At 49.1% G+C, this 20,924-nt stretch overlaps 1 protein-coding gene across 1 annotated transcript; it reads left to right on the plus strand.

The window, feature by feature from the left end:
- Nucleotides 1–58: 58 nt before the first annotated feature.
- Nucleotides 59–20,924, plus strand: LOC126529418 (lysosomal alpha-glucosidase-like). Its single transcript, XM_050177019.2, has 14 exons — nt 59–150; nt 1,551–1,921; nt 4,252–4,362; nt 5,376–5,492; nt 6,877–7,079; nt 7,505–7,638; nt 10,842–10,993; nt 11,841–11,989; nt 12,967–13,051; nt 14,302–14,483; nt 15,075–15,163; nt 16,558–16,607; nt 19,349–19,495; nt 20,799–20,924. Exons 1-14 carry the CDS (start codon nt 87–89, stop codon nt 20,862–20,864), a joined length of 1,920 nt encoding a protein of 639 aa, XP_050032976.2. The 5' UTR covers nt 59–86; the 3' UTR covers nt 20,865–20,924.

The following is a 20,924-nucleotide window of genomic DNA, read 5'->3' on the forward strand; positions in this document are numbered from 1 at the left end:
AGGCCCAAATGACGGGTGTCTTCTTTTTTTTGTGTCTGTGTGTGTGTTCGCAGGAGGGCAAGAACTTGTACAGCAGCCACCCGTTCATGCTGGTGCACGAGGAAACGGGCGAGAGCTGTGGCATCTTCCTGCTCAACAGCAATGCCATGGGTGAGCGACGGGCTGGCACGTGGCGCAAAGGCCACCCTCGTCACAGCTGCTACAGACATCCCTGTTGCCGAGTGAATGCTTTGAAGAATGAATCCTGTCGACGTCCAATAGTTTTCTGGCGTGGTGTAGGCGATTTATTCACATTGCCACAAGATATATTACCCGGATCTTCGGAAAAAGAAATGTTGGGGAATAACCACTCGGCCCGTGCACACGGTTCGCAAGGTTAGGCAACTTGAAAACAATTTCGAGTGACAAGTTAACTTTTCTATTGTGATTTCGCAATTTTCAACAATTCTGGTGGAAAGGTTGCTGGCCCAAACTGTGAAACCGGCTTTCTACAGTCACATTCGCAGTTTTTTTCTTTAAATGCAGACATTTGTTTTCGTTAACATCATCATCATCCTATTTCTTTATGTCCGCTGCAGGGCGAAGGCCTGTCCTAATGATCCCGAATTGCACCTCTTTTGCGCTAGTTCGTTCCAACTTGCGCCTGGAGATTCCCTAATTTCATCACACAACGTGATGATCTGCCACCCTCGACTGCGCTTCCATTCCCTTGGCATTCTGTGACTCTAATGGTCCGCCGGTTACCTACCATACGCATTACATGGCCTGTCCAGCTCTATGTATTTCTACCCGCCGCGGTTGCTCAGTGGCTATGGTGTTGGGCTGCTGAGCACGAGGTCGCGGTATCGAATCCCGGCCACGGCGGCCGCATTTCGATGGAGGCGAAATGCGAAAACACCCGTGTACTTAAATTTAGGTGCACGTTAAAGAACCCCAGGTGGTCGAAATTTCCGGAATCCTCCACTACGGCGTGCCTCATAATCAGAAAGTGGTTTTGGCACGTAAAACCCCATATATTATTATTATTATTCTATGTATTTCTCTTAATGTCAGCTTGAATATCGGCTGTCCCCATTTACTCTGATTCGCACCATACTCTTCCCTCGCTTAACGTAATGCCTATCATTTTTCATTCCATCGCTCTTTTCGCCGTCCCGAACATGTTCGCGAGCTTTTTCAACCTCCAAATTTCTTCCCCATATTTAGCACCAGTTGAATACGATGATCGTAAACTTTCTTTTCAACAACAAGGGTATACGCCCCCAGTCAGCATTTGGTACTGCCTGCAGCATGCACTCCAACCGATTTTTATGCTTCTGTGAATTTCCTTCTCATGGTCAAGGTCCAGTGTGAGTAATTGACCTAGATAAACGTACTTCTGCAAATACTCTAGAGGATATGTTACAACAACTGAACAATGCAACAAATAAAGACTCATCAAATCAGGGGTGCCGAGGAAAACGTTTTTATTTCTTCTTCCCACGTAGACAACAGCTCCAAGCTTGCGCGACGCTTCCTCTCAACAACGTCCCGACGGTGACGTCTCGCAGACATCCTGCTCAAGCCGAGTCCCTCGGTGACCTTCCGCACGACGGGCGGCATTCTGGACGTGTTCGTGTTCCTGGGGCCCACGCCGTCCGAGGTGGTGCAGCAGTACACGGCGCTCGTGGGTCGGCCGGCCATGCCCCCTTACTGGGCCCTGGGCTTCCACCTGAGCCGCTGGGGCTACGCGAGCATCGACGAGGTCAAGGAGACCCGGCGTCGAAACCTGCGCGCTGGCATACCCGTCGAGGCGGTGTGGCTTGACGCCGACTACATGGAGGCCCTGCGGCCCTTCACCTACGACAAGGTCCGCTTCGCCGGTCTGCCGGAGTTCGCGCAGGACCTGCACAAGCGGGACATGAAGTTCGTTCTCACGCTGGTCAGTGGTGCGACCTCTTCGGACGGGCTGGCGACTAATTCTGGCCGCTGAGCTTAAACGGATACTAAAGAAGCAGCACTTGAATGGGACCTCAGGACGTTCTAGGCTTACCAAGCTAACCTAAACTAATTTTCTTTCATGTGGGGGGTGGAAGGGTTCGCTGTTACTGGAGAAGAAATTTGCGGCGTTTAACAGCGGTGCCTTGGAATAGGGGCCCGACCACACGGCGTTACCCCGTTTTAGGGGCAACGAAGTTCTTTCTACCAATAAAGTTTTGTTCTTCTTCTTAACGTCCATGGAAGAGCGCAGTGGGGTATGATGACACCACACGCAGTGGCAGTCTCCGGATTAACTTGACCAGCTGAATTTTTTTTATTGCGCACCCAATGCCCGATACTTGAGCGTTGTTGTCGTTGCCCCCCCTCCCCCCCCCCCCAAAAAAAAAAGAAAGAAATATCAAACTTACCTTTCCTGAATTTTTCGGAGAAACGCGAGTACGGGCACATCCCTCTGACGTCGCGGATTTCGCTGTATTTTCTCCTACTTGAGCCATTTTAGCGCAAGTTTAACGTGCTGGAAACCTGGAAACTAAAGTGCGGCAGGCCGAGTCTTTCAATCCTCCTTAACATGAAACAGTTTTCTCAGCGGTGTAAAGAAGCTGGACTCTAGCAGGTGCCGTGAAAGTTGATGACGTCATGGCGATATGGTCTAAGAACTTTAGAGCGGCGTCGGATCGTTCATTTCTGCGAATTTTTTTTGTGGCCTAACCAGGCATTTCTAGAATGGTGACAGAGTGTTTTACTAGTGTAAGAAACGTAGTTCACTATCAGGCCTGGACTAACTACTCCTCTTAACTTTTTAACTTAACAAGCTTTAATTCGGGAGCTCCAAGGGAAGAATCGTTTTTCTCGTTGTCCGCTGTGAGAAAAAAAAAAAAAAAAAAACGAAGTTATAGTGTAGTAACTGTAGGAAGCAGAATCTTGCCAACTTTTTGTGTGCATGTGTGTGTGCGAACGAGCTGTCTAAAATTGCAAAATGAAAAAAAAAAGTACTTACGTATCGACTTTACAACTATGCAACCCTGCAATTAAAGAACGATAACACAGTTTTGTAAACGACACATATTGAGACATCTAAAGCGGGAAACACTGATGCGTTTTACATCGCTCTGAAATATACCACTAATTTAAGCCCCAGCACTCAGTAGATTTAGACCTTAGCAAAACTATTGTAACCGTTGCAACGATGTTATGCAAGTTGTACAGTTATTACACCACCACCTGTAGGCTTTATAGACTCTAACGGATGTATTTTGCTGATGCTTTCTTTGCCGAGATACGGACTTGTGAAATGCGTACTTCAGTTGAACTTACAACATTCAGAAATTTTTTTGTGAAACTGTTCAGGCCCTAAATCAGAATTCTGCACCCTGCAACCGGTAGAATTAAGTATTTTCTTATGTTCAAAAATATTGTTCAAATTCGTTTTGGTGGTTGGATGCGATAGTAAAACTTTTTCAACGTATTTGAATAAGGATGTCATAGTTGACCCCGAGCTAAAACTTCTTGTTTAATGAGCTGTTACCACATTGCATTGCTGGAATAGTGAATTTTCGGTCATGCTAGAACGTGGATTCGTCTGCGCGTAACATGGCCAATGGCTGTGAAAATGAATGTTTATTTCGATCAGATCCCGAGGGCGGGCATTAGGTTCTCCGATAAGACATCTTGCATACAAGAGTTTCTGCCCCCATATAGCATAAGACGCCAGCGACATAAAAAAGTAGCTTGTGATTGGGAGCGTTCCAGAACACGATAAGCCCGGGTGCGCTCGTCTTTCTTGCAAACGTCTTCGAACACCTAAAACATTCCAAATATTTCTCCTCCCTCTTCCAAAACCTGACGTCACTGATATTGCAGGCGGTTGCGACACGATCAAGCACGAAACAGGTGATCGTCTTGTTCTTTTTGTTTTTGAGCGTAAGCGTAGAAATTTCGCATAGATGAACAAACGTACGTTAAGGCCACGTCAGTCAGGTGTCTAGCTGTTTTGTCACGCAGTTTTGCTTTAGAGTTATTGAATTTAGGGAGCAATTGCGTATACTTAATAGATTGCTAATCATGGCAACCATACTCCATCACTTTATGCTGAACGAGAAGATTCTCACTGCTGTGCCACGTCTCCGATGTAAAGAACTGAAAGAAATGATGGCAGATGGCGACGAGCGCCTTTTTTGTCGAGCATGCGATAGATAACGGCGATGGAGTTGACGACTGGGAGCTGACATTCTTAGCGTACGATCTGTCACAAACTGTCTCTTTATCCGTTAGCATCCGGGCATCGACGCGAACCTGGAAAGCGGCTCCTACCTTCCCTTCGACGAAGGTCACAAGACGGCCGTGTTTGTGAGGTCGGAAGCCGGCGACTACAACTACGGCATGGTGAGTGGTCATCGGGACTGAGGCGCAGTCCCTGTCCCATCTGCGACGGATAAGCGTGGACCCTTTATTAATGAGACTTGAAAACAAAACAAAAAACACTAGAACAAAACGCTTATTTTCTTTTAAGCTCGCAAGATGCACCGATAATGACGTTATCGAGTGTTCGACGGAAGCCCGTCCGGTCGGGAATAAACATGACAAGGTAAGACATACACCAACCAAATAAAACTCTTGCTTTTATCGTTTTGCTTTTAAGGTTTTATTTGGTCGGTGTACGTCTTTCTTTTGTCACGATAATGACGTTATTCAACGAAAAAAAAATATCTCGTGGGAATGTGGATAGGTGGGCAACCCCAGGCAGGACTGTTGTCTGTTCCCAGGCAATTGTCTGTTGCGATTTAGAAATCCGGAATCAGTATATATGCAGAGAACGCACCGTGACTGGTTAAAGGAGTTTACAGCTTCAAGACAGGAGTTTACCTATAGTATTCCCCAAACGGCCTCAACCTATGCCCTACAATAAGTAGCAGGACACGTGCTAGCAAAGCTAACATACACAATGCTAAGTTCCGCTAATGCCTTTACTTTAAACGGCGCATGGGAGGTCCCGATACAGTATTTGACTATGGGACCGCCTTCTCTATATGCTAAATATATGTAATATAACCCAGATTTTAGATATAAATTGATTCCAATAATACACCAACGCGTAGTATTGATGTCCGCTAACTTCGTCCGCGTCCTCTGTTAGGCTTCAGCACTGTTCAATATGTTTTATGGACAAAGTTGAACCCCTACGTTTATACCTCGAAAGTCTTGACACTCCGTCTAACCCTCTGCCAACCTCAACAGCCGTTAACCCTCCCTTCTTTGCAGTTCATCAAGGTTGCGATTAGGTTAGGCTGGGTTGAATTGGGTCAGGTTAGGGTAGATACGTAGGCCCTAGGTTGCTCGTGACGCGCCATTTTTTTTGAAGCTCTCGTGGCACCATTTCGCTCACGTTTGCACCGCAGGTGGGCAACCGCAGCCGATTGGTGTTTCCGGATTTCACGCATCCGGCAAGCGGCGAGTACTGGACCAAGATGTTGTCCTACTTCCACGACGTGGTGCCCTTCGACGGACTCTGGCTGGTAAACGGCCGTTCTGCGTTTCCTTCTTTCATCGAGAACGCCTTGGAGAAGCGCATAAATCGACATTCTACTCACTTGAGTTGATCCCCAAGAGTGAGAAGTGAAAAAGCTTGTCGACTGAAGAGATGAGATCGAAAAGAAAAGTCCGTCTTTACAGAAGAAAAAACACACGCGGCTGTTGTAGAGAGGAATCTGGATAGTTGAATTTCCATGGACTTGTTGTAAACAAACTTTTTTTACTTATGTAGGATGATTTCTCTTGAGAAACTCGTCTTTCTACCCACCGCTTTAGCTTATTGGTTTTGGCGCCTTCTGCTGCTGCGTGCGCAAGGTCAGGGTTTCGTCTCGGCCGAATATCGATGGGAGCGACATACGAAAATGCACCTGTACGTGGATTTAAGCGCACGGTAAAAACCACGTGTTTCCGTAACTAGCCGGAGCCCTCCACTACGACGTGCTTTATAGCCCCAGAGTGGATTTGAGAATATTAAACGTCATGACCCAATCAATCGATCAATAAATAAAATAAATAAATAAATAAATAAATAAATAAATAAATAAATAAATAAATAAATAAATAAATAAATGCTTCTATTGTTGCGAGAAAAGAAAGCATAATTAGGACATCAGGTTTGACGGGAGTGAGGTTCGCTTAGGCCGCACGCTCGCAGTTTACTGACGCCAGCCCCGAGACCGAATCTGCGACGGATGCTGCGTTCCCTGCAACGTTGTGACCGGAGGGCTTGTCATTCCCTTGCCGGTGCCCCGTCATCGACCAGCGCGTCGTTAAGATATTTCTATCGTTAGGGCAAAACATTTCGAGCTGTTATTCCACTGCAGCAGCTGACTTCGTTGCCTCGCATGACGTCCCTACACTATGCGTCGCCAACGTGTTCACGCGGAGCGGGAGACATGCGGAGTTATGGCGTGGGGTTCAAGTTCGCGCCTTTCTCGGGTAGCCTCGAGCAAAAGTTTTGGAAGTTGCAAATGTTGTTGAGAAATGACTCATTGATTAGAAATGACGGTACGAGTTGCCAATTATTTCAGTTCGCCAATCTTTTACTCCCCGTCTAGTTGTGGTGCGCGCAAGAAAATAGCATAATATAGCTACTTTAGATGTTCGCAGATCCCGCAACAATCGGAGACTGCACCCCCCCCCCCCCCCCACACACACACACACACGGCCTGTCGTTTGCCGATTAGCGCGGCCTCATTCTATCACGTAGATAACTGCCGGGGAACATCGGGATGTGGAGGGGGGAGGACGGCGGAGTTTCGCCACTAGTGTCATTGAAGAGTTATTTTTGTCTTTTACTGAAGGTGTCGCGATAATGGTGGTGTCCAGTCGCGCCACATGCTTTGCGCTCTGCCGTTGCGTTGTCAGGACCTGAACGAGCCGTCGAGCCTGTACAACGGCTCCGAGCGCGGATGCCCGGCTTCAACGCTGGAGGAACCGCCGTATCTGCCCGGCGAAGGCAACGAGGCGCTTCGAACCAAGACGCTATGCATGACGGGTCGCCACTACCTGTCCAGGCACTACAACTTGCACAACCTGTACGGGCTGACCGAGGCACTGCGCACATACGAGTGAGACTGACTGTTCGGAATCTATCCGCGACCTTGTTGAATCTTCTCTCGACTTTTGTTCATGTCTTAAGCCTCGTCTTCAGATGGATCAAATCCCGGCCGTGGCAGACACATTTCGATAAAGTAGAAAAAAAAAAAACGCCCTGTCTCGTGCATTGGGGGCGCGTTAAAGATCCCCTAGGGATCAAAATTAATCCGGAGTTCCCCCACAACGGCGTGCGACCGATTGTGACGTCGCGACCAATTGTGACGCCCCGACGTATGCCATTTCTCTTTTCATTCTTCCGGTAGTTCAATCCCATTGTTATGGTAAGAATACCACGGCTTGCGAGCATGGTATGGCCTGTGACATTAGTGCAGGTGTCATCTGCAGCTGTTTAAGGGACGTGCAAAACTAGAACCCAATTCTGCTTTTTTTTTTCCAGCTCCCTGCGTCAGATTCTCCTGCGGAGACCGTTCATCATATCGCGGTCAACGTTCTCGGGGCAGGGTCGCTACTCGGGTCACTGGAGCGGAGACATCGAGTCTGACTGGGACGCCATGCGATCGTCCATTCCGTGTACGTGAGAGCATAAGAGCTGTGGAAGTCTTTCTCACTTCTTTTCTTTTTTTGCTTCTAGACGGTCGCTTTCCCCCCAAAATATGCGCGCCCTTAAAATAATTTACACCCTTTTAAGCGAATATTTTTCGGCACCCACCATGCGTGCAGTGGGTGTGCAGCAAGCGAGGGAACAATTCTTAGCAGTCGCACGCACCGGCGCGAAAGGAGAAAAAAATAAAGTTAACTGTGGCCAACCCGCCTGCAGACGGTCTTGTCCCCGTCGTCTGCAGCCGCCCCTTCTCGCCTGCAAGAGCCGGCAGCGGGGGCGAGTTGTGACCGTGACCACGAAGAATCCTTGCCTTAACTTTGGACGAGGATACATCAGCGGCCAACCGGGGTCACACTACCGCAGTCCACCCAGCGAACAGCCCGAATCGGGGTGGCTATGAGGCCACCCCACCACAACACTAATCTCGAACCTTCCGCCTACCGACCAGACGACGTCGTGATCCTTGACCACTCAGTTACCGATCGGGTGATGACATATTACTCTTCGGCGACCAATATGCGTACCCAGTGTGCACTCGGTGTGTGGCAAGCGAGGGAACAATTCTACGCACTGGAGCGATAGCAAAAAAAAAAAATAAATAAAGTGAACTGTGGCCAACCCGCCGGCAGACGGTCTTGTCCCCGTCGTCTGCAGCCGCCCCTTCCCGCTTGCAAGAGCCGGCAGCGCGGGCGAGTTGTGACCGTGACCGCGAAGAACCCTCGCCTTTGGACGAGGATGCGTGAGCGGCCAACCGGGGCCACACTACCGCAGTCCACCCAGCGAACAGCCCGAATCGGGGTGGCTATGAGGCCACTCCACCACAACACTAATCTCGAACCTTCCGCCTACCGACCAGACGACGTCGTGATCCTTGACCACTCAGTTACCGATCGGGTGATGACATATTACTCTTCGGCGACCAATATACGTACCCAGTGTGCACTCGGTGTGTGGCAAGCGAGGGAACAATTCTACGCACTGGAGCGATAGCAAAAAAATAAAATAAAAAATGAAGTGAACTGTGGCCAACCCGCCGGCAGACGGTCTTGTCCCCGTCGTCTGCAGCCGCCCCTTCCCGCTTGCAAGAGCCGGCAGCGCGGGCGAGTTGTGACCGTGACCACGAACAACCCTCGCCTTTGGACGAGGATGCGTGAGCGGCCAACCGGGGCCACACTACCGCAGTCCACCCAGCGAACAGCCCGAATCGGGGTGGCTATGAGGCCACCCCACCACAACACTAATCTCGAACCTTCCGCCTACCGACCAGACGACGTCGTGATCCTTGACCACTCAGTTACCGATCGGGTGATGACATATTACTCTTCGGCGACCAATATGCGTACCCAGTGTGCACTCGGTGTGTGGCAAGCGAGGGAACAATTCTACGCACTGGAGCGATAGCAAAAAAATAAAATAAAAAATAAAGTGAACTGTGGCCAACCCGCCGGCAGACGGTCTTGTCCCCGTCGTCTGCAGCCGCCCCTTCCCGCTTGCAAGAGCCGGCAGCGCGGGCGAGTTGTGACCGTGACCGCGAAGAACCCTCGCCTTTGGACGAGGATGCGTGAGCGGCCAACCGGGGCCACACTACCGCAGTCCACCCAGCGAACAGCCCGAATCGGGGTGGCTATGAGGCCACCCCACCACAACACTAATCTCGAACCTTCCGCCTACCGACCAGACGACGTCGTGATCCTTGACCACTCAGTTACCGATCGGGTGATGACATATTACTCTTCGGCGACCAATATGCGTACCCAGTGTGCACTCAGTGTGTGGCAAGCGAGGGAACAATTCTACGCACTGGAGCGATAGCAAAAAAAAAATAAAGTGAACTGTGGCCAACCCGCCTGCAGACGGTCTTGTCCCCGTCGTCTGCAGCCGCCCCTTCCCGCTTGCAAGAGCCGGCAGCGCGGGCGAGTTGTGACCGTGACCACGAAGAACCCTCGCCTTTGGACGAGGATGCGTGAGCGGCCAACCGGGGCCACACTACCGCAGTCCACCCAGCGAACAGCCCGAATCGGGGCGGCTATGAGGCCACCCCACCACAACACTAATCTCGAACCTTCCGCCTACCGACCAGATGATGTCGTGATCCTTGACCACTCAGTTACCGATCGGGTGATGACATATTACTCTTCGGTGCCCAATATGCTTACCCAGTGTGCGCTGGGTGTTGGGCAAGCGGGGGAACGATTCTTAGGGTTCTCACGCATTGGCGCCAGAGCAAAAAAAAAGTGGACTGTGGCCAACTCGCCTGCGTCTGTAGGCGAGTTGGATGCATGGCTGAGCCCCAGCTGGGGCTCAGCCATGTGAACGGTGAATGGCTGCACCATGCAGGCCGTTCACCTTTGCTGGGGCTCAGCCATGTGAACGGTGAATGGCTGCACCATGCAGGACGTTCACCTTTGCACCTCCGCTCATCCGGTGAAACGCCCAGTCCGCTTGCGGTAACAGGAATACCGGCCACGGTAAATCTCTCTAGTGGCTGACGCTCCTTCCACGCTTGAAGCCTGTTTCCGCTTGTTTCATGTCGCGTCGCTCCCGCCTATTCCGAAGCCTGTTTCATTCGTTCAGCATGGCGCCACATGCCAATTACACAGCCTTATCTACTCCCCTCACCCATCCCTCCCCCCTCAAAGTCCAGAAAGAACATCCTCAGTATCTCACTCTTGATAATAAAAAAATATTTCAATTCGACGTTTCGGATAATTCGACCACAGCTCGCGGTACCGCAAGGGTCGAATGAGTGGCAGTCGACTGTATTTATTTAATGCGATGGTACACCAGACAAGTTAACGAATTGCTTCCATTTAAAAGCTCCTTAGTTGGCCGGACGTCCACGCCGGTTGCACGCATACATCGAATGATGAAAATGAACCAATTCTTTGCCACGTAAATTCCAGGCAAGGTTTCAGTTCTACTTTGTTTCAGAGGAAGAAACCTATTTCGGTATCCAATTCGGAAATTTTGCTGTTCGAACACCCCTGTTCTTCTATGAATGTGGCACTCGTACCAGGTGTATAAATGTCAAAATATGCACTGTTTTCACCTCTTGCGTCAATATAAAGCTTATATATATTAGCTACAGTAACATTAGCATGGTGCAGTGTGTTTCTTTCCAAACTAGGAGTGAAGAACACAAAGATACGTTTGTTTGCGGTGACCATCGCAGCGATGCTGACTTTCAACATACTGGGCATCCCGCTGACCGGCTCGGACATCTGCGGCTTCTGGGACAACACCACCAGCGAGCTGTGCAACCGGTGGCAGGCCCTGGGCGCCTTCTATCCGTTCGCGAGGAACCACAACGCCAAGGGGAACCTCGTGAGTGCAAGCTCGCGGCTACGGGAATCCAACATAGTCTTATTAGATTATTGCAGTCCGGGCTACGTGTGCGAAACTTTTCAGCGGCGTTATGTGTGTATAAAGGATGCTTTGTTAGTGCCACGACTAACATCCTTTTTTTTAAGAACGTTTTCCTTTTTATTGTCCGCTCTTTGTGGCGCTGTTTGCTGCGCTGTTGTTTGACCTGTGCAGTATCCTGGGCAAAGCCTGACTACAGTTGACATGAGAGATAATAGAAGTCGTTCATATTCAGCACTTAGCTGACAAGTACGTTAGCACTGCACCCCTGTCACTACGCCATAAGGACCTGGCTTACTTAAAAGGCCATGTACGCGTACCGCCCTTTCCATGGTGTCACACCTCGGCGTACATGCGTAGAAAGTCCGTCAAAAAAGACACGTGCCTTTTCCGAAATAAACAGTTGGAAGTTAGCGCCATGTGCGGTCGTGACTGTGTCTGTCTCTGTCTTTTTTAGCGCTATTGAGATTCTCACTGTGATATATCAACAAGGCCGAATCAATGCATTTCTGGCAGGTTAACATGACGCCGGTCTCTTGATTAATTCTGACCATATGGCTTTCTTTCTACCATCTACGTCTACAGAGCTGATAGAAGCGCAGTTTCATCGCGAAGTTTCAGTAGATGACGAACCTCGTGGTGTTTTTTCCCGTCTCTGGACCAGGATCAGACTGCGTGAGAACCACTGTTCCACGAGACACATATATGCACCAGCCAATCACGTTCGCCCATTTACGTGACGTCACGGCAGAGACGGGCCTTTGGTTTCACTGTAAAGGTAAACCTTGTGCACTTGTTTCGGTTGCAGGACCAAGACCCGGCGGCCATGGGCGGTGCCGTGGCTGCCACGGCAAAGAAGACTCTCAAGATCCGATACTGCTTCCTGCCCTACCTGTACACCCTGTTCTACCGCAGTCACGTGTTCGGCGAAACGGTCGCCCGACCTCTGTTCTTCGAGTGCGTTGTGGTGATCTGTTGCTTTCCCAGCGCCCCCCTTCTAGACGAAGTGAAAAAGAAATTTGGGGGGCGGGGGATCACGGTCGGAGTTCACTCAACAGTTGCGTACCGTTGTAGACAAATATCGCTATCACAACTCTATATAGAGATATCCCTACTTGTTCCATGTAGACCGGACTCTGATACTCTGGAACACGCGTTGCATGCAAGTGCACTTAATATCGACGCCCGTGTTAACAGTGGTCCGCGCAGCCTGCGTTGGACTGCTGCAGGAGCGATGACGGGGCAGCTCACGTCAGAGCCACGGCAAGCGAGCGCTGGCTCAAAGCGTGCGATCAGAATAGGCTTAGCGTCGTCGCGGTTGTTCTTTACCCGTTTCCGGCCAGTTCCCGCTTTTCCCGGGAAAAGATGGCTGTCCCCCAGGGACCCTGCTGATTCTACAGCGCTGAATTCGCAAAGCCTTTTGTTCCCGAGTGTCCTTTGTCCATTGGTCGGCCGCCAATAATACGTCTGAGGCTACCATTAGCTGTCGATTTGCACTCGCGATCAATTCATTCTAGCGCAGTTGCGTTTTGTTAATGTGGGCTTCTCGTCTACACGTGAGCCGAAGGTGGTCACTGTCTCTTTCACTACTCTGTATTGATCTTTCAACCGGATCGCGCGATAACCAGGTAATGAGGATACATTATCAAGTGGCATTCCTGGACACGTGTTTTCAGCTATCATTTCACCCACGCGAACGCCGATCGCAATAATTCGATTACACTGACGATAAACATCCCCGAAGGGATGGGTTCAGCCCGAATTTTCTTATACCATGTAAGTTTCCACTTCCTTGTGGTTCCCTGGAGGATGCGCCCTATTGGCCGTTTGCCTGCATGGCTTGTTGCGCTTGTGGTTATGGTTTCCGGTCACATACGATGACCAGCGAATATGAGAGACTGGCGCTCTACCCACTTGTCCTTCACTGCACGCAGGTTCCCCAAGGACGTCAACACGTACGCCGTGGACACGCAGTTCCTCTGGGGCAGCGCCCTGCTCGTCCTCCCCATCCTGGAGCCGGTCAGTTGCGTGCACAAACTCTTATCGCGGATGGTCGGCCACAAACAAAAACGCGATCGAGTCTTCAAGCGAGCGGTCCCGTTTCTTATGTGAATCTCTGTAATAGAGCCCCTTGCGATCACTGCACTGATATTCCTGCTTCTCGCTGGCATTGTTCTACACTGCCTTGGCACGAGTAAACACTTGCGTTAGCCGTAAACGAGAAAATAAAACAATTACAGGCATCTTGGGTCTCTCTACCTAGCTTTTTGATCGAACTTATAAAAGAAAGCTTCGCCTGGCATGAATTAAAACGAGCGTGCTGTATGTGCCATATATTGTTGGAATATGTATATATATATAAATATATATGAATTAAATAAAAACCACCGGAACGAATTACCCGACGATTACGATGCTCTCTAATGCGAAACTTGAGCGCAGCGTTATATGTGCTTTCATATCGCAATATATTGAGGCAAAGAATTTGACATAGACATGCAGCAGAGTCGGAAATCGTCGAAAATCTGATCTGCAGATCCATCGCTTCGGCTTTATACATGACTCGTCGAAAGTTCCAGTGTAATCGCTGGTGCTGCGTGGCTTCCATGAAGTACTACACAATTGGCGTCGCCCTTACAATGGGATTACAAAACACTAGCAGACAATGACAATCGAAACAAGCGCGAGCAAGACCAAACCAAGCAAACTAAAGAAGTGCGAGCGAGGACTGATGTAAGCAGACGATATTACGAAACTAGCGGTCCGGCTGAGACCAGATACAAGTACGCATCGGGCGGTCGGGCGGGTCCGCGTGAAACCAGTTTTCCCACGCGCACGTCACTGAAGGGTGGCGCTCACATTGGTGTCTGCCGTTCGCAGCTCGCGTCTTTCATCTGCCGCTCCGCGTTCGCTCTTTCATCTTTCGCTGTTGTGCTGGTTCGCTCGGTTACGCCGCCGACGCTCCACGCTACGGGCAATAAAGAGCTGCGCTCTAAAGGAACCAACAAAAAAGGTGGTGGTACACTTGTAACTTGCCGCATTCGTTGCAATTTCCCAGAACGCGACGAGCGTGAAGCCGTACCTGCCCCGTGGCATCTTTGCTGTGCATCTTTGTTTCATCTTTCGCTGTTGTGCTCGTACGCTCGGTTACGCCGCCGCCGCCCACGCTCCACTCTATGGGCAATTAAGAGCTGCGCTCTAAAGGAACCAACAAAGGAGGTGGTGGTACACTTGTAAATTGTCTTGCCGCATTTGTTGCAATTTCCCAGAACGCGACGAGCGTGAAGCCGTACCTGCCCCGTGGCATCTGGTACGATGTGATGCTCGGCCTGCCCTACCACAGCGCCGGCGAAGACTTCCAGATGTCGCCGCTCAACGACTCTATCTGCCTGCTCATTCGCGGAGGTCATGTGGTGCCATCGCAGGAACCAGCGCAAACCACTGCCGCCAGGTGGGGGTGTTTTTTTTTGTACTGGAATGTGGGCGAAGATGTGCACGTGGGATCGTCACAGGCGTACGTGGGTAACCTTTTTACGAGATAATGCAGATTGGCAGAGAGTGCTAGATTACGACAGGGCAGGACGTGCACGGCTTATAAAGGCCGTATAAGTGACGTATTTGTCGCCATCCCTTCCTTAAAGGCAATGGTATTAGATATCTTCGTGGGTGGGGAAAATGAGAGCAGTGGTGATCCTAAAAAAAGTTGAAAAAAAAGGATGACTATGTGTGTGTGTGTGTTCGAAATGTCTTTTTATTTCTATTGTTTGTTTTTTCTCTGCGCAAGCGTCTCTGCCCAGTCGGAACGTGACTGCAGGAAAATCTAACCCATGTGCTCAGTAGGGCAACGGCATAGCCACTGAGCCATGCGCGGCGAGTGTGCCGATGATGAAGGGTATAGTTGTGACGGGATAAACGCCAGGTGTTGCAGAGGGTCAGTGACTGCTGGCCGCATCCGGGCCACCTCAGAGAAGTGCCTACACATTGAGGCGTTGCGACGTGGACAACGTTTAGCGTAACAGTGTCTTTCACTGTGTACGTGCAGCCGGCTGAAGCCGTTCAACTTGCTCGTGGCTCAAAACCATGACGGGCTGGCGACGGGCGAACTCTACTGGGACGACGGGGAGTACGTCGGTAAGCACCGGATTACACGAACAGACGACGAACGCTTTTATCCCGTTTCACTCGGATCATCGACGAATGGAAGTTTTTCTACGCTGGGATTTCAGGGTTGAATTATGCATGACGTGCTGAACGTGCGGTGATTTCACTGTGGCAGCTGAGCTGATTTGAATTACCCGGTTTTTTACTCGAATGAAGAATTGAGTCACTCTGCATTGCCTGTTGGTAGTGCAGTGGTGAGCAGCAATATTTTTTTTATTTAGAAGCAATCACTAAAATCTCTCGGAGGTGTCATTGCACGCCTGTTGGTGCAAGTATAGAAGGTGGATCTTTCAGAACCTTGACGCATAGGCGGGAGGACATGTTAGGATGTGACGTCATGACATTTTGCATTATTTGAGCGAACCATGTTGCAAATGGATGCATGCAATTATAGCAGCATTATATACGAGCCCGCATATCATTTGTTTGTATTCGCATACGAATGGGCTTCAAACACCAAGTGTTTTAAATTACGGCGGTTTACGTGCCAAAACCACGATCTGATTGAGGCACGCCGTAGTGGGGGACTCGGGAAGTTTGGACCACTTGGGGGTCTTTAAAGTGCATCTAAATCTAAGTTACACGTATGTTTTCGCATTTCGGCCCCCATCGAAATGCGGCCGTCGTGGCCGGGATTCGATCGCGCGGCCTCGTGCTTAACAGCCCGACACCATAGCTACCAAGCAATCACGGCAGGTAAACAGAAAGTTTTGGTAGGAAGACTTGATTTAGCCAATAGCTTAGGAATTTGTACTTATCAAATTATTAATAATCTTAGAGGGGACACTTTGCGAACTCGAGGAAAGCAAATGCGAATGAAATGGGGTGAAAATGCCAGGAAAAAATCGAAACACTACGTCGTGGCCTCATACATTACGGAAACAAATAATTGGTGCTTCAAGTCGAGATAAAGAACGGGAGTTTCTTTTGAGAAAATAATTTCTTAGCTGAGCGATGACCTATATTTGCGTGAACACTGCAAAACAGGTGATGTCACGTGATTATGTCATCGGTCACCTGGTTTGATCGTAACAAAACCAATAAACAGTAGTTCAGTCGCTCGTATATCGTTGTCCCGCGCAAAGTTTGGGCAGTTTGAACAGAGACAGGCCTGTTTTGTCGAATTCTTAGGTTACTTGCTGCATTAGATTTCAGAACAGCCGCTAATGAAGAGTGCGAATGGAAACCTAAAGCACCTTGTTTCCTTCATAGTATTTTTCCTTGGTGTTGGCTGCGAAATTGATACATGCCTGTTCGCCCCTACTGTTCCTCCACACATAGATTTCCTTTTCTGTCGACAACGTATTCTTTATCTGCGACAACAATTGAATTCTTAACCTAATCGTCGTCACGGTGTTTGCCAGGTTCCTACGAAAAGGGCGAGTACAGCCTCATCAAGTTCGTCGCAGTCAAGGTGAGAGCTCTTCGCGATGTAACGACTGAATTGAGAGAAGGGGTCGCGGGTTCGAATGGCCTGCTCACACGGCCTCAGAGATTTGCAGCAGACGCCACGTCGTGCGCGTGATGTTTTCACAGGTTAGAAGCGCCTGCCCATTAGACCCTGGGTCAGGGTTGCCAAAATGCAGTCATCGCCGCGTGTTCGGAAGCGTAGGTTACATCTGAGCCCGCCGCAATGGCATTTGCACGCAAGGATACGCCACTTCGATGCCTGCGAAGTTCAATCATCGCCACCAAAATGTTTCGCGTGCTATAAGCAAAACAAATCAGTACACATGACTTTCGGGGTAACGTTACGTATGTTTAAGTGCATGGCATCATTCCATAACGTTCATTTCACCCAACAAAGTGGTGTTTGGCAGTATACGTATACGTTTTCGAAAAATAAGGGAATGCTGGTAACAACTCCTCTTCGAGAAAGACGCTACTTGTCCCATGTTTACTTCGCTTTAGAAAGAGTGCTGGCAAGGAGTGTTACGAGCAATCACCCCCGATAAAGCAGTCACCAACAAGTGCTTTGCACTGTAAGAAGAGTCATTACAACATTCATTACAGTTGATGGACATCACAACATTTGATAAAGGAGTCACCGGCATTCGCTTTAGAATTTACTCCCTTAAGTACTCCCTTACTTACTCCCTTAAGTAAGGGTAAATATGTTTAAAACTCGTATTCTTACATCTTTTTACGGGTGTAATGGTATAGCTTATATACCGACTTACACCCTTATGCGTCCTGAAGGGTGTAAATTAGTCTACAGTGTGCTCGATCGACCGTAGCCAGTTGTGACAGTAAGGGAGCGCATCGGGTGGCGTTAACATTGCTCCATGTTAGACAGTTCACATATACTGCCCAGTGGGAGAAAGTTTACTCCGATCGAGTAGGCTGACTGCGCTCATTGATTGGCTCCATCAGCGTATCGGGCGCTCATTGATTGGCTCCATCAGCGTATCGGAGATGTGTCGAAGATGAAAGGTTTCATTTACAGCTGCAAATATGTAACCCGCAATATGAGTTACACCCTGTTGTTTTTAAACGCATCGTACTTCTCAATATGCAGTACTAGTAAAACCCATTTGCAGGAGTAGTCGTTGCTCCGCATTTCTAGAGCTCCAAGCAGAATTTACGTTCTTTGGTACTTAAACAAAAATTGGAATCTCTGTGGCGTCCGTTTCCTTTCTGAACCTCAGCTCTTCCCACTTTCATGTGAGTAACGCTGTGTCACGCTGATACGTGCATGCCATTCACAACCTGAAAGCGCTAGGATCGTAGTATTAGATAATTTTCATATTGCGTCAAACGCCTGCGTTAGGTTTAGCGTTGCGTGCGATGCAACGTTGACGCTAAGATAGGCTGTGCCGCGCGGTGCAAACTAGTTCTTTTTGACAAGCGGAACGGAGCGAAAAGCTAAAGCTACTGCAAACATATACGCCGCCGTCTTTATGTCTGTTCGAATGAATTGAACCCGAACATTTCCTTCTGGAGGTTGCTGTCGTCTTTGGTCGTGAAGCACACCCGCATCGTGCCCAAATCACCTACCACACTTCACTTTGTTTTGCCTTGGAAAATGTGGCACGCTTTGGCCTAATTTTTGACTGTATTATTTGCAACGGAGCGAATGAACGAAAAACTAGACGCAGGTTTTGACGCCATCTCGACACGGTATCGGCAAACATGAGCTAAACTCTCTCGTTAAGCCTAACTTCTGCGTGGCTAATCGAAAACGTATGTAAAACAGTGCCCATTTGCCACCAGTACGTCACTGCGGAAGCATTGTTACGTAAATCTAAAGCAAATACGAGCGTTAGTAGAGGGGAACGAACGAGCCGAACAATGCGTGCCGACGACTTGATAGCTCCAAAGCGGGCGGCTCTCGCTTCGACAAGACGCTACGTAGGCTACGTTTGCGTGCGTTAACGGGGAATATTAAATCCCGAAAAATCCCCCAGCAGCCTTTACGTACAGCGCATGCATAGTGTGCAGCACGCAGTGCTAACACTAACTCCTTGTGTTTGCTGCTGTACGCTGTACTAAAACTCAATATTATAGCAAGGAAAGGCAGGCAAAATAATGATTATAACGAGATAAGTCCCCAAAGGTATAAATTAGAGTATATATTTTCCGAAAGAATACGCAATTCTTAAACTCTCTGCTAAAGCAAGGCAAGATACGGGAGATAACGATTGGCGTTTCTGGACACGATAAGCACCAAGGGTGTAAATTAGAGGGTACACTTTCCAAGACAATAAAGCTCGCACTCTTCTGACGAAGCCGCCTCCCTCTGCCTGCGAACATCTTTCATCAGAAAGTTCGAGAGCTGTAGAAAAAGGGAGTCAGTTACGGTGTGAAAATGTTGCTCTTTTCAACGTAGCAGAATTGCAACACGTGGTGAGTACCTCCAACTCCTTTCCGTAGAAATAACCTGCAGTGCCATATTTAACCGCATTTCGAATAGTTATTACATATTCCTCAACGGAGCCTGCTTTGCTCTCCATAGGGTGCAGGTGGACTTTTCTTCTGAAAGGTATTTATCAATGAGTTGGAGGCAAGTGCAAAAAAAGTGAGTTAGAAATTCTTTAGGAGCACTTGCACCCCAAGAACCCACCAGCCCTCCACCTCTTAGAACGTAGCAGTCTGTGACAGGTTCGCCCTCGTTAAACGATTGTGACAACGATTCTGCGACACTGTCACGTGCAGAACACGGTGTCGAGCATGTGCGTGCACTGCGGCTACGACAGCATCATGCTGCTGAACGCCGTCACAGTGTACGGAGTCACGGACAAGCCACGGGAAGTGCACTTCAACAGGTTGCCCACCAACTTCACCTACAACCCAGCCGGACAGGTGGGCAGCCGATCCGTTTGTGCACGGAGAGTACTTACTACTTCTGCGAACACTGCTTAGGGAATTGCAGTGCTCCACACATAGTGCGCCGCCTCTTACAGTTCAGGCTGTGATGGTTCCTTGCAGCCTGAAGCACTGAAGTCGAAGAAATCGAACGAAGGGTTAGCGAAAGGAGGACAATCGCAAACCCTTCGTACTGTTTCTTGCTGCATTTCAGCGATTCCAGCTGCAAAAATCACACGGTGAACTTAGGCTATGGGGGGTATTCTGTAAGTGCCCACCTAGCGGACAAGTTCATCTCGTCTGCAGCTCAAGTTCTGATTAGCTGGGCTTAGAGTACGCGTCAGAAGGAGACCGGCGCCCCAGACAATCAACACTTCAGCAGCAGACGAAATGGACATGTCGACTGGGTGGACACCTGCAGGATATGTCCTAATACCCACTACTATATAATATAGAATAAATTACACCATTAAAGTGAGTATACGGGTGTAAATACGTCTAAAACGCACACCGTTACGCCATTTTTGGTTGTAAGGCTGTGAGTTGAAGACACACTTACACATTCATTGAGTTTTATGGGTGTAAATATTTCACTTTATACACGCAGAAGCGAGAAACACCATCGACGATATCTGCGCAGAGCCGCCCGTCTCACTGTCACGTCAGTACATGATTTCTGAGGTGCTGCCATGCAACGTCCGCGAAAAACAACGGCGCCTGAAGCAGACATGAACATCAAGTTGTAAAGAAAAGAACGTGGAGACTACCACAGTTTGGATAAATACAGTATGAAGTTCGCGCACTTTGACAATTATCTTCAACAGCGTACTCATAAGTTGCTCTGTCTTATGCAGTGAATTATCGACGAAACGAAAGCTTGAGAGATTAATTAAGGAAAAATGAAACATCCACCCCATCGTAGCAATTGCTACAAAGGGAACCCGTACGGGTTCCTCGAAAGAAAAACACCAGGCAGTTGAATAAAAATTCGTACTGGTCCGGGACTCGAACCCGGGACCGCCGCCTTTCCGGAGCAGCCGCTTACCATCCGAGCTAACCCGGCGGCTAGCAGATGGCAGGGTGAAGAATAAATCCTCAACAACTCGAAGCAAAGGCAAGAGTTGGACGTAATAGACGTAATAACAGCGAGATACGGTATACGGACTGTTCCCAAATGCGCAGGTGTCCCCGCCAACGCAATCTGACTACGGAGGGAGATTATCAAAAGTAGCCAAGACAATGTGAAATATTCCGCAGGAGGAATTCCCTTAACTTTTGCTGCTGTTCGTGTTCGTTGCAGTTCATGAAGGTGTCGAGCCTGCACTACCAGCTCACCAAGCCATTCGTGCTGACGTGGAACCGCTGAGAAAGCATGGCACACCGCACTCCTTGCATTTTGGCTGGTCGCAATAAAAGAGCCTGTGTT

The sequence above is a fragment of the Dermacentor andersoni genome, chromosome 8 (genome assembly GCF_023375885.2).
Source record: "Dermacentor andersoni chromosome 8, qqDerAnde1_hic_scaffold, whole genome shotgun sequence".
Classification (NCBI taxonomy): Eukaryota; Metazoa; Arthropoda; class Arachnida; order Ixodida; family Ixodidae; genus Dermacentor; species Dermacentor andersoni.

Coding starts and splice junctions, on each gene's coding strand:
- LOC126529418 (XM_050177019.2), top strand. CDS start 87: ATGCTGGTGCACGAGGAAACGGGCGAGAGCTGTGGCATCTTCCTGCTC. Junction 1,922..4,251: donor TGAAGTTCGTTCTCACGCTG/GTCAGTGGTGCG, acceptor TTTATCCGTTAG/CATCCGGGCATCGACGCGAA. Junction 16,608..19,348: donor TCAAGTTCGTCGCAGTCAAG/GTGAGAGCTCTT, acceptor TGTCACGTGCAG/AACACGGTGTCGAGCATGTG.